The sequence below is a fragment of the Condylostylus longicornis genome, unplaced genomic scaffold (assembly GCF_029603195.1).
Source record: "Condylostylus longicornis isolate FDR11 unplaced genomic scaffold, ASM2960319v2 ptg000119l, whole genome shotgun sequence".
NCBI classification, from domain to species: Eukaryota; Metazoa; Arthropoda; class Insecta; order Diptera; family Dolichopodidae; genus Condylostylus; species Condylostylus longicornis.
Window position 1 is genome coordinate 192257 of NW_026578087.1, and position 21026 is coordinate 213282.

General features: G+C 21.7%; 3 protein-coding genes across 4 annotated transcripts in view; 1 reads left to right on the forward strand and 2 right to left on the reverse strand.

The window, feature by feature from the left end:
• Positions 1-60: 60 nt before the first annotated feature.
• LOC129614780 (cleavage and polyadenylation specificity factor subunit 5) lies at positions 61-3224 on the reverse strand. The gene is made up of 5 exons (XM_055529645.1): positions 2989-3224; positions 2629-2893; positions 1927-2092; positions 574-688; positions 61-506 (listed from the first exon to the last, which is right to left on the reverse strand). The coding sequence occupies exons 1-5, from the start codon at positions 3102-3104 to the stop codon at positions 485-487; spliced, it is 684 nt and encodes a 227-aa protein (XP_055385620.1). The 5' UTR covers positions 3105-3224; the 3' UTR covers positions 61-484.
• Positions 3225-3927: 703 nt separating this feature from the next.
• LOC129614769 (protein daughter of sevenless) lies at positions 3928-8124 on the forward strand. Of its 2 annotated transcripts, none has more exons than XM_055529625.1 (9): positions 3928-4120; positions 4683-4983; positions 5049-5800; positions 5902-6004; positions 6064-6283; positions 6363-6441; positions 6506-6706; positions 6758-6952; positions 7015-8124. In XM_055529625.1, exons 1-9 carry the CDS (start codon positions 4034-4036, stop codon positions 7525-7527), a joined length of 2451 nt encoding a protein of 816 aa, XP_055385600.1. In that variant the 5' UTR covers positions 3928-4033; the 3' UTR covers positions 7528-8124. The 2 variants fall into 2 exon arrangements, with proteins under 2 accessions (XP_055385600.1, XP_055385601.1); XM_055529626.1 differs by having other exon boundaries at positions 6366-6441.
• Positions 8125-15405: 7281 nt separating this feature from the next.
• LOC129614771 (alpha-tubulin N-acetyltransferase) overlaps positions 15406-21026 on the reverse strand; it is a 41832-nt gene continuing 36211 nt past the window's right edge. The window contains exons 5-6 of the mRNA XM_055529628.1: positions 19560-19606; positions 15406-16415 (exon numbers count right to left, since the gene is read on the reverse strand). Coding sequence (XP_055385603.1) covers positions 15842-16415; positions 19560-19606 — 621 coding nt within the window. The 3' untranslated portion in view covers positions 15406-15841. The remainder of the gene's footprint in view (positions 16416-19559; positions 19607-21026) is intronic.

Sequence of the window (21026 nt, forward strand, 5' to 3'; positions counted from 1 at the left end):
TCCTGAATTGATTTTGGAGAATTAAATCAACTGTTAATTTAAAATAAATATTTTAAATCCTTGTCTTAATATTTTTTTTATTTAAACATTAATATAAATCCGATTAACTTATTTTAATTTTATTTTTAGCTAAGAACTTAAAAAAAATCTATGATTAGAAATTCATCATTTACTCAAAAAAAAAAAAAAAAAAAAAAGAATACAATAATTACATGTCTAATAAGAAGATTTTACTTTTATATTATAATAAGTATATGAAAGGTCTTCAATTATAATTAATTAAAATATGAGGTTTTTTTTTTTTAAATATGTTATAATAATTTAAAGTGTCTTGTTCAATTCAATTATTACATACACACAAAATTTAACGATGCCATCGATAAAAATCTTGATTATTTTCTTTTGGACGTCTTTGTTGATGTAGTTGCTGCTCTTGTTGTTGCTGTTGATTTCCATATGCTGACGTCTGCTCAGTAGCCTCCTCTCACATATATATAAAATTAAATCTAAAATTATATTAATATATATTGCAAATTTTTTAAATATTTATTTATTATAATCAATTTATAATACCGGCACAGTGCTTGAGGAAGTGATGAAATAATTGGACCATAGCCTTGAGAATTGTCATAAAGTTCAAATAGAGGAGCAGCAACTAGCTTGTAATTTTTCGGTACAGCAAATAATGCTATATAAAAAATAAAATTATAAAATTATTTTATTTGATTTTATTGAAATGAGAAAAGTAAATTTGAAATTAAAAATATGTTTAGAAAATGTAAACGAAAATTAATGAAGATGAGTACAAAATAATTATATAAGTTTATAATTTTTTTTAATTATTCATTTTACAATATCAATATTATTTTTAATTCAGTTTGTATTTTATATTCCAATTTTTTAGTTTGATTTTTCAATAAAATTTTAAAGGTTTTGAATGCAATCTTATTATAGAAAATTTTGTGTAATTTACGTTTGCTTAGTCTTTTCAGAAATATCATAATTTTTTTTTTTTTTGTTTTTTTATTACAGCTTAGATTCAAGAAGATCAAATGATATTAGTTTCACAACATTTTTAATACAAGTTTTTTCAAAACCTTTTCAAATAAAAAAATTGGATTTCGGTAGGTACTCAAAAAGTCATCAATTATGTTATTTGTTAAAATTACTTTTTACAAATATTTTGAATTTATAATTTTTATAAAAAATATTTTCGTTTTTGACAATTAGCAAACATTTATATTTTAATAACGAAAAAACAAATTTATCTACAAGATATAAAATATAAAGGTTAAAATAAAAATTTTTGTTTTGAATAGAAGATTAAAAAAGTTTTACATTTTCTGAAGAAAGGAAAAAAAACCTTATCTGACAGGTTATACCCTGGCCTAAAAGACAAACTCTTTTACAAAATTAATAACAAAATTTGGTTTCATTTTTTTTAAATTATATTCAAAAAGAATTTGTCATAAAAAATATATATGTATGTATGTAGTTGATATTTTACAAAAACTTAATTTTAAAAATAATTTCATTTGCGTAAAATTCAATTGAATATTGATTATGAATAGAGAATTCAGATGAATTGAATTTTTTTTCTGATCGACAAAATATCAATAAATTATAATTATTAAAGAACTTTTACAAAATAATGTAATTTTTTGTTTTTGATTGAAATAGATTGATTTTACATAACAATAATTATAATTTTTATTAAAATTTATAATGAAAGTTTTGAGCAAAAACTCATAACGTAATTGATATTTAAAAAAAAAGTAATTAAACAAATAAATAAAACAATCTATTTCAAAAATTATAATTTAAATTATCAAAAATTTATAAAATTTTTTATAAAACTACAAACATTAAATTCATTTTCTTATTATCCGTATATTATTAATTTTATAATTCTATTTTACACATTACCCTTTTCATGTAGTTGAACTAAGAATAGCCTTTTATGTTCCTTTGGTTTTGTAATATGTGGTGGAATATATGGATATTGTGGAGGTTCAAAATTTGGTCGCCACCAATTGCCAATCGTATCTTCTACAATCCAATCTTGTTTAATACCATCTTGCCTGCCTAATGTCTTCACAAACAAACATTATATTTATACATTTTATTAAAATAAATTTTCGACATAAATATGATGTATACTTAATAAATAACTCGAGTTACTATAGCAGTAAATTTTTAATATAAAAAAAATATAGGTACGGCTTTTTTCATCATTAACATACTTTAGTTACATTATTATTTTGTTGTTTTCTTTTTTCTTTTTTTTTGTATGGAAACGTATGTATGTACATATTATTTTTAATAGATACAAAATGTAATTTAATTTTTTTTAATGAAAATTGAATATAAATATGAATAATATTATGTATAATCAATATAATGTCAATTTAAATGTAATATACAAATTTTCTTAAATATTTTTTTTATACATTTTTTCAGCACATTCAAATATACAAAAACAAAAAGGAATAATTATACACTTTTTGACATTATTTTATTGAACAAATAAATTTACTAAAATAATATTTTCTTATATCAGTTACTTCATCAATGCTTTTAAAAAAAATGCTAAAATATATAATCTTAATATTCGCGTAATGTAATTACCTCTGATAAAAGTCTCTTCAATCCTTCCACCTCATCTTCACCAGCATTTAATTCTCCGCCAGGGAGCTTAAAAAATGTTGTACCAAGTTGCAAAAGTAAAACATGAGGAAGACCATGCTCGTGAACAAGTAAAACACCTTCTACTGAACGTCTCATACCTATTCTGTCGAATTCTTCACGCATTCTTTGAAAACGTGCTGGTACTGAAGGATCTTTTTCAAATAAGGGTTCTTTAGTTCCGAATGTGTAATTTGTAAGTGGATATCTTTATTGAAAAATTATATTAAAAATATGCATATAAATGTATGAAAATACAGAATATGTATAGTTTTATGTATGTATTTATAAAAGCCGACTCACAAATTAATAGTCCTATTGATCGTCATCGAAGGATTAATTGCTGGCTTAACAGAGGTTTCATTAACAACACCTCTGGGCCAACCTGTACCGGCTTTGTTTACGAGTTGCGTACTCATCTTTAAAAATATATATTTATTTAATTTTTATTTAATTTTAAAATCAATACTTTTAATTTAATGAAAATTATATGGTAATTGTATTTTATGTCGGAATAGCAAAGTTTGTTTCAATTCTTCTGTTTCTCATGTGTCTTTAAAATTTTCGCAGGTTATGATAGGGTTCGCAAACATTTTTACAGTAGATACTTTTATTAAATAATCATCAGGTTTTATGTTCCTTTTTGACAATGTCAAAGTATATGATAAAATTAATGACTAATTGGACTAATTATTTTTTTCGAGTGCAACTTGAATCATTTGTATACAATTACAAACTTGTTTCTAGTTCAATAGCTTTTATATTAATTTCGAAGCACTTTTTTATGAAAACGAAATTTTTTTTCAATAGGCGTGATATGGTTCCTAATTAATTTTTAACTAGGTTAAATTAGTTAATTAATTTATTGTTAATCAATAATTATTTAGTTTATTTTTTTGGTGTGCACTTATATAATATTATAATGTGTGTTTATTTTCTGTGAGATATTGTATATGTAAACAAAACTGTAAACTTAACTATACAGATGTTAAAGCATCTGGAATAATATAGAAAAATAGTATGATAGCTATCAAAAATAATATGATAGCTAGGCAAATTTTAATTTTCTTAATAAAATGATTATAGAAATTTTCGAATTGATTTTTTGAAGTTCAAACACAAAGTTATCTTGTTGCATCATTTTTTTATGTTTCAAAACCAAACGTTTCATTTTTAGAAAAAAAATTGTGAATATTTTTAAAACTAGAAACAGAGTTGCCAGTTTCAATTGATATATTTTTATGTTTCTTTTGATATGAAGAAGATCTAAATATTTTTTATTATAAAATTAATTTTTATATATTTAATTCAAAAGTTATTTTAATAAAAATGTGAAATTTAATTTGTTATGCAAACAAAAATGCAAGTTAATAGAGAAGTTTTACAGGAAGGATGGTTAATTAAATCACCACCAACAAAGAGGATTTTACGAGCCGTGAGTCATTGTTAAGTGTTAGAGATACACACTACTTTTTAATCAATTGTTATCTATAAAAAAACTATTAAATACGCATTTAATTTTTGAAAAAAGTACTTCACTTAATGCGAAGATCTTTATAGTGCAACATAATGCAATATAAACGGATTTTTATAATGCACAGAAAAATACATTCTCTTTTAGAATTTATTTCTACAAAACGATAAAGATCTTACATTTGGTATATATACCTTTGTTAGACTTTCATTCATGTTTTTTGTAACAGAAGTGATATGAATCGCTTTTACTGTTAACCTTCTCTTTAGTAAGTCCTTTTGTCCAAAATAGTTTGCTAATATGAACTCTAAATGCGTGTAGGAATCCACAGAAAAAAGAAAAAAACACCTAAATTTTATAAACCAATACAAAAACTTTACAAAAACTTTTGGCCCTTAATAACTTATTTAAGCTTCTAGTAAATTTGAGAAGATTTTTTTCGTGGTTCTAGGAAAAAGAGACATACCTAATACAGTACAAAATGTGCTTTTGAATTATACTAAAAAATTTAAGTAATTTTCAGAGATGGAGAAGACGGTGGTTCACTTTGAAACAAGGCGAGATTCCAGGACAGTTTTGTCTTGAATATTATACAGACCGAAATTGTAGAAAATTAAAAGGTGTTATAGATTTAGATCAATGTGAACAAGTTGATTCAGGATTACGTTTAGAACATCGAAAGCAAAAGTTTCAATATATGTTTGATATAAAAACGCCAAGAAGAACTTATTATTTGGCAGCCGATACAGAAAATGATATGAGGGACTGGGTTAATTGTATATGTCAAGTCTGTAATTTACATGAATCTTCGAATGATCGCCAATGTAATTATGTTGTTACTTTTATAATAATTTATCAAAAAGCTGAACTATTTTTATAACAATTTCAGATTATAATTTGTTGCTTTCACCAAATGATCAATCTAAAAAAGAATCTCATGAAACAATAATAAACAACAGTAAAGAACGTGCATCGAATGTGATAGCAGAAATTCAAATAGAAAATCCAACAACAGCATCAAATAGTGAAAATTTACACCGAACATCAACAGACAATACTATTGCTGAAGCAATTAGTGATCTTAACATTAGTGAAGATGTACAATGTACTAATGAAATGCCTTATGTTAACACTGAATTTATAAATAGAGAGGCAAGTAGTTGTGATAAAAGCATCAGTCTAGATCAAAATAACCGTCCTCAAGCTTTGAAAGAAAAAGCAATAAGATCTGGCAGTTTTAGACAAAATACACGGGATGAATCTAAAATATTGATAAATGATAACAATAGTAATTTTATTCCAAACCATACGCGTTCAAAAAGTGAACAGATTTCGTCAATAACATTAAAGAGCCACGGTGGTGCAGTTAAAAAGAAAATTCCAGATAATTTGGTACTAAACAATACTGCCGAAGATTCGAGTGGAAATGTTGAACCATCTCCAGCTTTAAGCACTTCTTCAGGACCATATATACCGTTAAGTCAGTGTTTTTCAGGAAGCCCAAAGTACTGCAATAATCCTACTACTCCACTTAACAATTTAGATCCGAAATTTTATGAGACGCCACGGAATAGCCACATAAATTTTGGACTAAATTTAAGCAACGATCAATCTTATTCTCCGAAAATTACAAACTTCACGGTAAGCTTGGGTGTTATCTGTTTTATATTTATTAATTTATCTGTTTTATATTTATTTTTAATTGGACCTCAAATTTATTTAAAATATTTTTCTAAACATAGTTGCAAGATAAGGCAAAAAGTGGACATTCTAGCCCAACAGATTCTGAATCTGTATTTACTGACGAAGATGAATCAACATATCGACCATCTAGAAATAACAGTGGTAAATATAAAATATTAGTCTAAAAACCCACAGTGATAAAAAAAAATTTTGTTCTGTAGATCGAAAAGCTCGACCATCTGACAGTTCCGTGGAGAATGATCTTATAGTGTTTTCTTATGATCAGAGGTTTTCCAAATTTAGTTACGAAAATTCCGAAACTGATAAAATAAAAACGAATGATAAAAAAGTAAATGACAGTCCGCAAGAAGTAAATCATTTCAATTTAAAACAGAAATTGAAAAGCCGTTTAGAATTGCAACCTAAGCAAATAGATGATAGGTAAATAAATTTATTTTTTATAAATTTGATTGAATCACTAAAAATGCTCATATTGAAATTGCTCATTTTATTTGCACAGCAGGAACTCTAAAGATTTTCCTCAATTTTCTGATACTGAAAATACCTCCCCCGCTGCTTTGGCTAAGAACACCTCAATGGTAATATGCTAAAAAATTATATATGTATATCAATTTCATAATATAATTTTTTTTGCTGTTTTAGTGGGTTGCTGATCAAAGAACTCAGCAATATTGCAATATGAATAACTCAATTGCAGCATCAACACCAAATCTCTACTCGGACAATCAAAACAAAACATTGAATTTCGGAAATATTCAAAGTGGAACACTTCCACGTTCAAACCCATTCATGAATATGGAAAGAAATGAAGAAAATATATTTCGTTACGATTTTATTGAAAGGGTTTGTAAAATAAATAAATTTTTGACACACTTTATTTGAATGCATTTTCAGGGGAAATCACAACTTTTAAATGAAGGAGACATTTTACCTCCAGTAAATCGGGAATTAAAGCCAAAATATAATTTTGATAATACGGGATCTAATTCTATGCAAAGTAAATCAACAAATACTCTTAATAAGATTACATCTGATTTGTTTCCTATCCGACCACCATCTATTGATAGAACATTAAAACCTGCTTTCAAGGTTAATTTATTTTTTATTTCTATAATGCAATAAAAATTTTAAATTTTAATTTTCAATTTCAGTCAGCCGAATCTCCTAATCGTCGTAGTCATATTCCAACAGCTTCGTTAACCATTCCCAGCGAATTTTCTTCGTTAAATAATGCTGGAGAAATTCAAACGCAAACATTACCTCGAATGAATCAACCCTCCAGTTTACAACATAATAATAATATGAACAATAATAATAATTCATTTATTAATAATAATCAAGGAAATGCAATATATAACAATAATAATTTGTTTTTGCAGAATATTACTTCACCAGTAAGTGGCAGTGTTCCTGCTGGAAATTCTTTTTCTAATAATTTACAGATTCCGGCAAATCAAATTCAGAAATTGGAATATTGTGATTTAGAAATTACAAATGGACCATGTACAAATCGTTCCAGCATTATTAGTACAATATCACAACAAAGCGATACTAAAACTCCTCCAAAAAGTAATACAGTCTATAGATCAATTGATTTTGAAAAAACAAGAGTCTTAAATCAAATTAGAGAAGATCCGCAAGGTAGAACTAGAAGAAAAGATTAAAGAGTTTTAACTTTTTTTAATATTACAAAAAAATGTCTTTGATCTATACACGTAATATTATAGGATATATCATTTTTAAATTAAAAAAATAATATAACAATTCTTAGAATTAATTAATATATTTTAAACACGCCTACATATTTATATAAAGTAAATATTATAAATATTCTAGAAAGATATATGAAGCAAATGCAAAAAATGTTATGATTTATTTTTATATTTTAATCTAAATGTTGAAAAATAATTTCTCTAATTGCTATTTTATTTAAAATATGAAAAGAAGAAACTATTTCAGAAAAATTAAAAATTTTAGTGACATATCAAATGAATCTTAGTCTACATTTAAAAATTACTATAGCACGCAGTAGCCTTATATATTTAAAATACAATATATGTATGTAAGTAATTTTGTATATTAACATATAAAATGTAGTTTAAATTTTTTATATTATATAAACCCTAATAAATTTGTACATATATTGTATTTTAAAATATCTCTATATTTTTTATATAGTGTTTTTGATATAAATAAATGTTGAAAATTCGAATCTGAAAATTTATAAATAATCAAATATTTTTACTAAGTAAACAAACATAAATGCCTTATTTGTTTTGTAATCATCAATTTAAAAATTTTAATAGTAACTTTTAAATAATAACAATCTCTATTTCTTCTTTAATATACTTTTTTTTTTGGAATAACACTGTATAGATTGAAACAAAGTTTTAGTCATATATTTAATTCTTAATTTCGTTATTCAATTTTTCATTAACTCAAACTTTCTGTTTACTACAAATCATTCATATTAATTTATAAATAATTTAAATTGAAATTAATGCGAATATACAAAAAAAGACTCAAATTTTATAATTTAGCATTTCTAATCACTGTAATATTTCGTTAAGTATTATTTGAAACAAAAATATTTTTATATTTTTAAATAAATTAGAATTTTTTAATTCAATTAAAATTTATTCAGTATAGTTGTTATCGGTGCAATTTTCACCCATAGTATTTAAGATGTATCACTTGGAGAGATAGGATATTATTCAAAAATTTTGCAATATAAAATATCAATTTTCGAAATTAATTTTATTCTGAAAATTACAACATTTTTAAAGTAATATTCTGCTGCCTCAAGTGATCGATACATTTGAGAGAGTGTGGGTGCGATTTTGTTGCGATTTACAATTAATCTTTTTTTTTTTTAATCGTTCTTCTTAATTCATTTCAAAAGTTTTCTTTTGAAACTAAAAATCTTATTAAAAATTTATAGATCTAATTTTTATTTTTATACTTAATCTAATGTCGAATGTGATAACATTCCCAAAAGCTTTTATATTAATATTACATATAATGTTCACGAAAACGATAAAAAAAAATTTTTTGAAAATTTCAAATACGAAAATGTAGATTAATATTAATAATTATTATCAATTTGTAAAAAAATTTATAATTATAATTTTTTATTAATATAATTATATTATTACATTTAAATATTTTCCATGTAAACCACATAATTACATATATAAAACTATTGAATATTTTAATTATTATTTTTTACTTTACGCATAATTAATATTTTTGACAATTATTTAGTAGGGTATGTGTTATTGCAAGCTTATAATATTTTTATATTTAAAAAAAAAATATATTATACACAAAGTGCTTTTAAAAATAATTAAAATAAAATTTTTTATAATGAAAATTGAGTTAAACTAATTCAATGTTATACAATATTTTAATTATTTTTGTAATAAATTCATTCATAAGAAAATATTCCAGATTTTTAATACAAATTTTTATATATCAAAATTAGTTTTTCTTTTTTTAGATTTACCAAAAAAAAAATTAAAATTTTAAAATTGAATATTTTATAGTTTAACTCAAATGTATATTATTTATATTGATTGAAATGTTTAAAAATAAGAAAAGAAAAAAAAAAATTAATTATTTAGTATTTTTAAAGTTCTCTATTTTAAATATAACAATTTTTATTATCAAATCAATTAATAAAAAAAAAAAATAATAAAAATAAAAAGAAAATGTCTATAAAAATTCTTATGTATGTATAAAATAAGTGAAAAATCAAAATTATGTTTTATATATTGCTATATTGTGCTATTTTTTTTATATATATAAATAAACTCTATATATATATATATACATAAATTTAAATACATATTATATATGAAAAACTTTATTATGCAAGCATATTTTTTTTTTTTTTTGTAAAAGTATTTTACACAAATTTTATATACAAATAAAAAAGTTTTATTTAACAAAGTGAATGATTTTTTAATATTTTATTTTTGAAATCATGTAGCTTTTCTGCATTGTCTTAAAGTAGTTATTAATACCTATTTGAAGTCTTACAAATATTTTAATGTTAAAATTCGAAAAAATGTTAAATCTTGAGGAAATCATGAAAAATAAAATAGTTGAAAGCAAACTATTTTTGGTAAATTTGTTTAAAATGTAGCATTAATCACAGTAGGAATTTTAAAACATTTTTTCCACTTTCTTTTAGCTCAATCGGAATTGACGGAATTTAATTTACTTATGTGCTTTCTCGCATATTTTTAATACGAACGTACTGAATGGTTGCGTACACTCTAATGATACATAGAATATTTTCTTCAACACCACTCTTAAAACCCGGATCACTAATGCAGTGTAGAAATATTTCAATTTTTTTTTTTTCGAATAAGTGATCCTCCTCTGGTTTTTGGTAGTTGTACTTTCAAAAGCGATATTAATAGACATAGTAAATCTCAATAGACTTTTCGATTTATCAGGAATTACCAATTTAGACCAAAATACTTACCATTTGCATTTATAATTTAAATGTTATTGCAATTAATATCTAATTTTAAAATTTTAATTTCTAATATTAAAATAAAATTAAATTGAATAAAACTCAATGTTTTTTTTTTTTGATTTTATAATCTAAATTTATTTTGATTTGTAGTTTATTCATTTAAATATTTGTTTTGTTTTGTTTTTTTTTTTTTTAAATGGTACAAATGTAAAATTTTTCTTTTATTTTTCAAATTTTCATATTTTATTTTTTTTTTGTTTTAATTTCAATAGCCAAAAAATACATGTATGTATATTATAATAATTATATAAAGGTAGACATGTGATTACAATTATATTATAAATTTTTTATAAATTTTTCATTTTTATTTTAAATATTTTTATGATATTTTGTCAGAAGTAAAATTTTAGTTTTAATTTTTTTAATTGAAACAAAACAAAAATTGTAATATTAACAATTTATCTTAATGATATCAGGGACGACAGAATTAATTAATAAATGGAAAAAATTGAAATTTAAAAATTTATTAAAATTATATTTTTTAATTAAATTTTATCCATATGAATTTCATTCCTTTACCTTAATAATTTAATTATGTTGTCATTGATATACAAGAAATGTGGGATATCATTAGAATTGGATTGAATAACATTGTTTTCCCATGAACTTGAAATTTTTTCTAAAATTTGAAAAAAATACATAAAATAATGAAAAAGCGATATTTTTTTTGTATATACTGTGTAGGTAATAAATTTTACGGAATTTGGCTGGAATATTTATTCAGTTCATTTTTTTTTTATTTACGTACTTTCGGTGCGGATATAATGTAAGCTAAAAATGAAAAATAAAAAATATATATTTGGAATTCTCTCTAGTATTTTGAAAAAAAATTTTTTGTAACATATTGGTCCTTAAATACAAGTATTTAATATTATTAATCTATCATTAGTAAATTATCCTCAACTTCAAAATTGCAGTGTAGAAAACAATTCAGTTAATGAGTTAAGATTGCTTTTTTTTACAATTTTGAAGTTAGAGAATATTAATTATGTTCTTTTAAATATTCTAATTTATTTTCTGACATACATATATAATAAATATAATAAATATATAATATAGGTACTTTATAATATTTAAATTATTTTTTTATTACAATTCTTTTGTGATAATATCACGGTGTTTTTATTAATTTTTTTTTTTTATTTAAATTATATTATTATTTTTAAATTTCATTAAATTTTTTATGGTAATTTTAGTATTTATTTTTATTTAATACTTTTAATTTTAAGAGTTTTATATCAAGTATATTTTATATATCAAGTAAATTTAAAAGTTTTATAAAAAAAAATATTGAATTTGTTATACGACAAAATTAATTTTTTTTATTTTTGATTATTGAACAACAATGATAGAAAATTTTAAAATCTTATGTTCAATTATGCATTTAAATGATTTTGAGAAAATTGTACTTTGACTTACTTAGATAGCTTAGTATATAGTTCTGGCTAATATTCATAACCAGTATATAGCGATGTTAAGAAAAAGTTTTTGGAGAAAATTCCTCCATATTATACTGACTTTGTTTGTCACATATAAATATCAATTCATTAATTAAGTGCACCAATCGTTTTTTCTCTGTCATTACTTTCAAATTTAATTTTACTTATAATATTTTAATATTATTAATTGCAATTATATAAAAAACAAAATTCATTTAATATTTTGAAATTTTACTTGAATTTATTATTGTAGGCATTTAGTATTTTGGTATTTTTCAATGTTTTTGAAAGTATAATTGAAATAATTACATTATTTTTTTCTCTTCTAATCAAAAACAATATTTTGAATATATAAAATTAAAAATATTAAAATAAGGAAAAACTGATATTGAGATTCTTATAAAATTGCAATTAACAAGTTTTTTAATTATTATTTTATTTTTGAATCATGTTCTGACCTGTTACACAATTTCATACTTTCGGCTTGTTGTTTAGACTTAAATAAAAGAATGCTATTGTTCTTCTATAATTTTCCCAATATTTCGAATAAATTTCAGCATATAAAAGTGTTTTAATTTTTATTATATAGGTTTTATTTCCTAAAATTTTTTAAATAACTAAACAATTTTATTTATTTTCTATTATAAAAATTTGTCTAATTAAACTTTTATAAAATTTTCAAAATATGTATGTATGTCACGTAATTGAAAATTGAAAAAAAGCCGTCGCTTAAATTTGCGTCCATTTTTGTTTAATATTTTTTTATTATATTTGTTGTACAGTTTCTAATAACTTTATTATATTTTTAATAGTTTAAGCGATATATTTTTTCATACCCAGATCAATGGATCAATTTATTTCCAAAAACAATGAAATTTTATTCAAGAAGTAGCTTAAAGCCGAATTTTCTCTGATAGCTGTCTTGGAGAAAATGGAAATTTTAATTTTATTGAAACAGAAAACTTTACATTTTCTGTATAATTTTTAATTACTTGAATTTAGTTACAGTAATCACTTTTATAAGGTATATAGAAAAACAAGGAATTATTAAAATGTAAAACGTGAAATATAGGTACAGGTTAGATGAGGATATAATATGAAAGTTAGAAACTATACAATATATTGTATTAAGTAGGATAATTGATTATACTCGTATGCGGGAATTTTATTGAATATGTAGTTATTTTAATTATTATATCTCACTTGTAAACTATACTTTTATACTATTGACGCAAATTGTTTGGACAGAGACTTGAATTTATTTTCTCAATTATTGTACTTTTAATTATTTATCATTATATTTTATTGTGGTGGTACAGAACAAAACTGGCTTTGTACAGTAGCGCATTGTTTTGTTCTTACATGAATTTTTTTTTACCACTCTGTATTTTATTCATATATTATTTGCTAGTATTGTAATTCTCTTAGTTTTCTATATAAATAATTTTTTTTATATAATATATACCTACATAAATGTATTTTATTATTTATTATTACTCATAAATATATTTATTTTATATATATATATATATATATATATATACGTAATTTTAAGCAGTTTTCTTATTCAATATATTATATACTATGATGTATGTTGTATTATTACTGTTTTTTTTGTTTTTGGTAAATATTATTTGTAAACTTGTTATAGTTTTAATATATATGTATATTTTATTAAATTTAATTTATTAAATTTTTGCTTAAACTACATCATCTAAATGTTTACATCTAAAAATGTTCTTCCATTTTATATTAATTCATAATAAATACCATTTTCAATATTATCCTTTTATAAAAAAAAAATTTTATTCCTTTTCAAAATTTTAGCAGAAAAAATATAATTTTCATTATTATTTAAATCATATAATTATGAAATTTCGTTTGATGTGGTGCCCTGTAAAAACAAATGCACATACAGTATAAATATTTTTAATATTAATAATAATTTTATTTTTAAAACATGCATGTAATTAATAAAATATTTGAATAATGTTTAATAATTAAATTAGTTTACACTTAAATAAATAATAATAATAATATTATAAACTTTTTAAAAATTAAATCACAATTTTATTTTTATTGTTTTGTTTTGGATTTTTTTTTTCCTTGAATATATTTATTGTAAAATTTTGAAGCTTATTGAATAATTTATTAGAACTTCAAGCATATAGAATATTTTCAAATAATATTATGAATACAATAATTGAATTTAACTATTTATTAGTGTTTATATAGTTGTAAATAATATTTTAGTGCAGGACTATTTAAATATACATAATAATTTATTTATATTTATATAACAGAATGAATGTATGAGAAATTTTTCATAAGGATTACAAAATTTTTAACATAATTATTAATTATACAAGTTGCGCTCTTATTCTTGTAATATTTTAGGTTATCACTCAAAAAAATAAATAGAAAAAATTATTACTTTTCTTTTTAAATTACAACTTAAATTATTTATATAAGAGTAAGTGTATTAACAAAATAAATTATCATTTTTTTTTTAACTAATATAATATTGAATTTATAACACGCATAATAGGTGTACTTTATATAATAATAACAGATTATTAAATTATATAATAAATAGTGTATAATTATATAATTAACATAAACTAATAGGAATTATTTAGGAATATTAAGTAAGTAAAGTTTCTTTGGTAAGTTTTGTGCATATTATATAATGTTATTTTGTTTATTTTTTTGTTTCTTTCTCTTCTTCTTTTATGATTAATTTATAGTCAAATTAATTAGTTAAATTAAAATTATGTTTTTGAAATATTAAAATATAAAATAATTAATAAAAATTATTAACAATTAAAAAATTATGTACTACTTTTGCACATTATAAAAATTAATTTAATTTAGTGAACTGGAATCTGCAATCTAATTTGTTTAGAAATTTAAATTGCAATTAGAATAAAGAAGGATGCCATTAAAATCTGCATTTTAATTACAGTGGATTATACATATAGATTTAAGGCTATCGTTCAATGTAATTAAGTTTTAGCTTGATGAAAATGTGGTTAAAGTGGTATGTGATTAATATAATTGATAATAATCGAATATTTTTGGGAAATGTATTCAGTACTTTTCGTACTGAATTTAAAATTAATATTTCACATCAAATTTACAATTCAAAAGAATTAATATTCTTAATATAAAAATAAAATTGTTAAAATAGGAACAAAAAATGAAAAAATCAAATTTCAAGAATTGTGTGTGAACGTTATTACAAAATCTGTGCAAAAGTGATGTTAATATATAGTGTATGCACATTGTTTTAAAATAAATTCTAATATTTAATTAATTTATTAAAAGAGGATATAAAACTAAATTTTAATATAGTTAAAAACGAATTGGAATGTTAAAATAATTTCAATTAATTATTTTTATACAATTGTTGCATTATATTTATTTAAATAAATTAAATTAAATTAATTATCTCTTTGATTTTTGAGATTCGAAATCAAAAACCCTTCATTTTAAATTTTGGTGTTAATCTTTTGATTTTTTCTTTTTGTTATAAGTACTTTAGTATTAAATCTATTTCAAATAATGTGCAAAATTACATAAATTATAATTTTTAAATTTTAATTATTAAATACTTATAAATAAATGCTAAATAATATTTTTACAATAACTTTCTAATGAAGAAAACAAAACAAAATTTTAAATTATAACAGGTACTTTAAAAATATTACATTTTTACAAGCAAAGGCCCATATATGCAAAATAAAAATTTTCTTTTATATTAATCAATATATAGTAAATATTAAAAATTATATAAATTTTCACATCTTAATAATTAAATACTATGTGTATCTTGCCATAATTCCATTTTAATATTATTAAATTTCTTCTTTTCAATATTTTCTTTTGATAGAATATTATTATTATAATTATGATTTTACATAATACCGTACAATTAAATTTTATTATAATGAAATTCTCATCTTTATTTCTTTTTTTATACATGCATCTATTTTACCATAATTTATTGTGATGAAATTTCAAATCATAATATCCTTGTCCAGTAAAACCATCACCAGATGTAACTGATGATATAACTGATGCATTATCATCATTTGATGAATTAAATGATTTTCCACCTGGTTGATTAATTTTAACAATACCAAAATCAGCTGGTTGCTCTTGATAAAATTCCATTTTTGTTGTTGGTGTTACAGCAGCACCAACACCAAATGACATATTTTTCATTCCGGTATGTTGTTTATTACCACGATAACGATCATTAACTAATGTTTGTCGTTTTGATGAATCTAAATTAATTGTTGGTGTACCAGCTGCATCAGAATGTACTGATGGTGTTGGACCATTTGTACCAGTTTCTGATACTGTATCATTTAATTCTTGTTCTGTTTCAGGTTCATTTTGTATTTCAGCTTCTGGTTCTGTATCGGGTTCAACAGGTTCAGGGCCATTTTCATCTGGTTCTGTAACTAAATCAGATACTTCAATTTGTTCAAAATCAGATCGAACATTTTCAATATCATCAGCTGTAACATGTGATTGTTGATCATCATTTGATGGCGTGTAACTGTCGTTTAATTTTTCATATAAAAAATTTAAAATAAAATAGGAATATTTTTTTTATTTAGTTTTAATAAATGCATAAATTATATGAGGAATATATTGTATAAATTACAAAATATGTACTTTGAAAATTTTTATACCTTAAGTTATACTTATATTAAATATTCTATTAAAATAAATTCTAATGTACGATACCTAGCTTTCTGGATACTTAGCATTTTTCTTGTACTTTTTTAAATATGAATATACTGAGCCCATAATTGTGTAGGTGACAAATGACACAATTTTTTTAATTACTCGGATAATACAAAATTTAATAAAATACTTTCCGATATAAATAATCTCCTTTAAAAAAATATGTTTTAATTTAAAGGATGAGATTAGAAATTCTGTACCAGTCACAGGATTTTTCTGTATGTTTTTCTATATTCAAACGATTTTCTCTCTCAAGGATTTGTGAGAACATGTGAATAGTTCATGTCAAAAGAAATACTTTTATCATACATACGAGTATACAAATTGGCTGGAGACTGCATTTCATATCCAATAAATCATATATACTTTGGTTGTACAAAAAACGGACACACAAAATGTGTGTGAACACGTATGTACATATTATACAATATAAAATTCAAGTTTTTGAAATTATTCTTACTGCTTCCTGATTCTTGAATGATGAACAAACTTATGTGTAATACATTGAGTGGTGTAAATAAAAATTTAATAAATATTTCAGCTTATATATTTTGACATCAAATTCATCATACAGTTTTTGGAGTGAATAAAATTTTTATTTGAATGACTAATCTCCTTTTTAATATAAAAAATTTCTTTTTCACAAAACTAATTTTATTTCTATTTTTAACGTTATTTTTGCTTACATTTTTTTGTATGAAAATTATTTGACAGTATAAAATTTTCATTTGCAAAAATTGAGATTGGGTTCGGTCGATTTGACACTCACTCATTTTATTTGAGTACATACTGATTCTCAATACTGGCGCAAGTACTTTTGCTCAAAATATTTTTTTACATTACCCTGTCATTTCGGTTCAATACATTAAACTATTCATATTAATTTCAACTTTTCAAATATAACACTTTCGAGTCACAAAAATTCTTCATGATTTTGTATGATTCATGATTCCTAATGTTTTGTATGACAGACCAAATCTGCAATGCAAATCTAATATCAATTTCATTTATTAATTAATACAATTTCAGTTACTGAATTGACGTTAGATTTGCATTTTAGTAGACAACAATATTTATAAACTAAATTAAAAATGCGTTTCAGATTAATCGAATTCTACAACATACAAGAACAAAAAATGAGACATCAAAATACGAAACTGCAAGTAAGAAATTGATAAACAAAATAAATAATGAAAACATAAAAAATATTAATAAATAAATGTCTTTTTTCTTTTTATTTTTTTTTTCAACATAAATTATTTATAAAGAGAAAAAAAATTAACAGGAGATGTCATTTTCAATATCTTTTCATTTTTTAAAATTCTAATACAACAAAATTAATTAAAAATTTATTTAAAATTTTGGAACGAAAACTGTTATACAATTTATTTTTTACTTAAAATTTTAGAGATAAAGTGTCAATTGCATAAGAACAAAAAGTTTTTAATATTGCATATGTTAAACGCATATTATTTCATATTATTGAAGTGAATCCAGGAGGAACTTCAAAAATACAATAAAAATTTTATATAAAAAAAATTATCAAAGCTGGTGGACTATGAAATTTAATTAGAATTTTTGAGTCAAATCAAAAATATTTTATAAATTTTACAATTCGAGTACGACGTATGTACATACTTAATAAAAATATTTTACAATTTTTCAGTTTTTCTTATAGAATTGTCACTTTTATTTAATTTATATATTACATACTTATAAACTAAACACATCAAGCATCAATGGACGAAATTTATTAATTAATTTTTAATTTGCATTTTGATTTGTTTAAGTAAAATTGCTAACACACAATATATAATTTATAAAATTGTGTTTAATTTATATTTAATGAAATGTTAGATTTGACATAAAAAAATAATACATGATATAATGTACGTTATACAGTACATAACTTATACATATGTATGCATATAAATTTAAAATTTAACATGTACATAAAAAATTAAATTTACATTAAATTAACAGAAAAAAATATTTTAAATTAAAAATCATAACAAAAAATTAAAATTAAATTTAATATTAAATTTAAGATGATTTTACTATTTTTTTTTTGTTTTATTACAAATGAAAATGAAAATTTTCCTTTGATATGAGAAGAAAAAACAAAAAAAAACAAAACATAAGATGAATAGATTTTATTAACATTGTTTGATTATTTAAAATTATTTGTATGTATTATGATATTCTGAAAATAAAAATAAAAATAAAAGAAAATTAAAAAAGAAATTAAAGAAAATTATAAAAATAATTTAAACTTAAAAAATTTTCAATATAAAAGCATAACAAACAGCGACATCTTTATTCCAAAAATAAAAATCAAATCAAATAAAAAATAATGACGTTGTCAATCTTTTAAAAGTTCCACTACAATAATTAAAAGTCATTGAAATTTGAAAAATTTCACAAATTTAAGCCCAAACCCGTAAATTATTAAAAATCTCATCTTTTGATGTAAAGAATTACAAGTTTCTTGCTTATAATATTAATTATACTAATTATTCATATTATTTTATATCAAATTAGCTATACTAATTTGGAAATTTAAATTTAAAATCCTCTTTTAATTAGTTCCATTTATTATTATGCTCTACACTACGTCATGAAGCTATGTGCTTTTTTCAATATTACTCATTTACAAATCGCATATTCTACTAAAATTTAAAATTTGTTATAAACAATAATTAAAGTATATGCTACCCGCAATAATTTACTATTCACAATGATTACAATATTTTCATAAAGAAAACATGCATAATATACAAAAGCAAAAACAGTGCATTCATATATCCACTCGCATTTTCACTCATAATCAAGATCATGTAGTAGATTCTCGTAATTTACTTTCTAAATCTAAATTCTGTAAACTACATTACACATTTATTATTATTATATAAAATATGAAATTATTAAAACATCTTCAATTATTTTCAATTACCTATTTGGTTCTCCTGTTGATTTTTTTGCTGATGTACTATGAATTATCTGAAATTATAATACAAAAAGAAAATAATAATAATTTTTAAGTAATTATGAGTTAATTTAATTTTTTTTTTAATTTTAAAATATAAATTTAATTTTAATTAATTTAAAAAAAAATTGATTTGCGGTTAACGTCGTTAAGTTTACCTACATAATATTCATACAATTTAACTTTGCATATAAACTTTATTTATAAACAAAATTTTCTGTTTAAATTTAACTTTCGTAATATTATGGTTATTAAATACACGAAATAAAATTTTTAAGATTTTTTATTTTATTTTTCTATTTAACACAAAATTTAATGCTTGTTCTTATTAATTATAATCAATTTTATAAAAACAAAATAGAAGGAATTATTCCTAACTAAGGTTTGTAAAATAGCACATATCCGATACAAATCATAAGACCGAAATTTTCTAGTTAACTGAAATATTTGTCACATAGCTTGAATTCTCACTGAATTTTGAAGGATTGGAAATTTATTACGAATCTTTTGTTCTAGAATGTAGAAAAATAATGTGCTGCCAAAATTTTACTTTTTTAGCTTGAATAATGTAGAAATTTTAGAACGGAAAGATGAAAAGATGGACTAACATAGGCGGAATCTATAACAAAAGCATATTTTTCCTTCAATTTCTTGGAAATATGCCGAAAGTTTCCTGTATTCACTGGAATCATAGAAAATATAGATTTTTTTAACAAAAAAAAAAAAAGTAAGTCTAAAATAAAATATAATATTTTTATTATGATAAAAATTTATATTAGCATATCAAAACTATGGAACTATTCAACTGAACATGTTGTACCTATTTATTATACGACCCTTAATAACAATAATAATATTGTATTGTTGAAGTCCTATATATTAAGTCGTTTTTTTTTTGGTTCTTTGTTTTAAGAATATTTTGTTCTAGAACTTCAGAATTTTTTTTATGTGTATTTTATGCATATATTACCAAAACATCGTAAGTAAGTATATATGTATACTATGTACTCTTTCCCTTATTATATATACAAATAATGATTTTAGTTTACTTTTTTAGGTTTTTAGATTTTGATTGCATCGTAAATTAATCTATATTAAACACGAAAGGAATTTTCACTTTCCATGCATATCCGGTGTTTGGTTGCGATGGTGGTAATTCCAACTCTATACATATACATTCATTTACTTTCCTTATATTATACTCCTTATTAAATAGTAAGAATGATAGGCACAACATTATTCTTTGGGGGTTTTTGTAAAATAGTTTTAAAGAATTTTATATTGCTACTTAAGAGTTATTGTAGACCAGCTGTAGACAATGTTCCAAATAAACTTTAAAGCAAAATACTTTTTAAAAGATATAATGGTGACGATATATATATTTCCGCATTAAAATAAAGTAAAAAATAAAGATTTTTTTTTTATTATTTTGAA

Excerpts from the sequence above, each read along its gene's own strand:
- LOC129614780 (XM_055529645.1), bottom strand. The coding sequence starts at position 3,104 with ATGAGTACGCAACTCGTAAACAAAGCCGGTACAGGTTGGCCCAGAGGT. Across the intron at positions 2,894-2,988 it reads ATCAATAGGACTATTAATTT|ATATCCACTTACAAATTACA; the intron begins GTGAGTCGGCTT and ends TTTTCAATAAAG. Across the intron at positions 507-573 it reads CTTCCTCAAGCACTGTGCCG|ATTTAATTTTATATATATGT; the intron begins GTATTATAAATT and ends ATATAATTTTAG.
- LOC129614769 (XM_055529625.1), top strand. The coding sequence starts at position 4,034 with ATGCAAACAAAAATGCAAGTTAATAGAGAAGTTTTACAGGAAGGATGG. Across the intron at positions 4,984-5,048 it reads ATCTTCGAATGATCGCCAAT|ATTATAATTTGTTGCTTTCA; the intron begins GTAATTATGTTG and ends TAACAATTTCAG. Across the intron at positions 6,284-6,362 it reads CCTAAGCAAATAGATGATAG|CAGGAACTCTAAAGATTTTC; the intron begins GTAAATAAATTT and ends TTATTTGCACAG.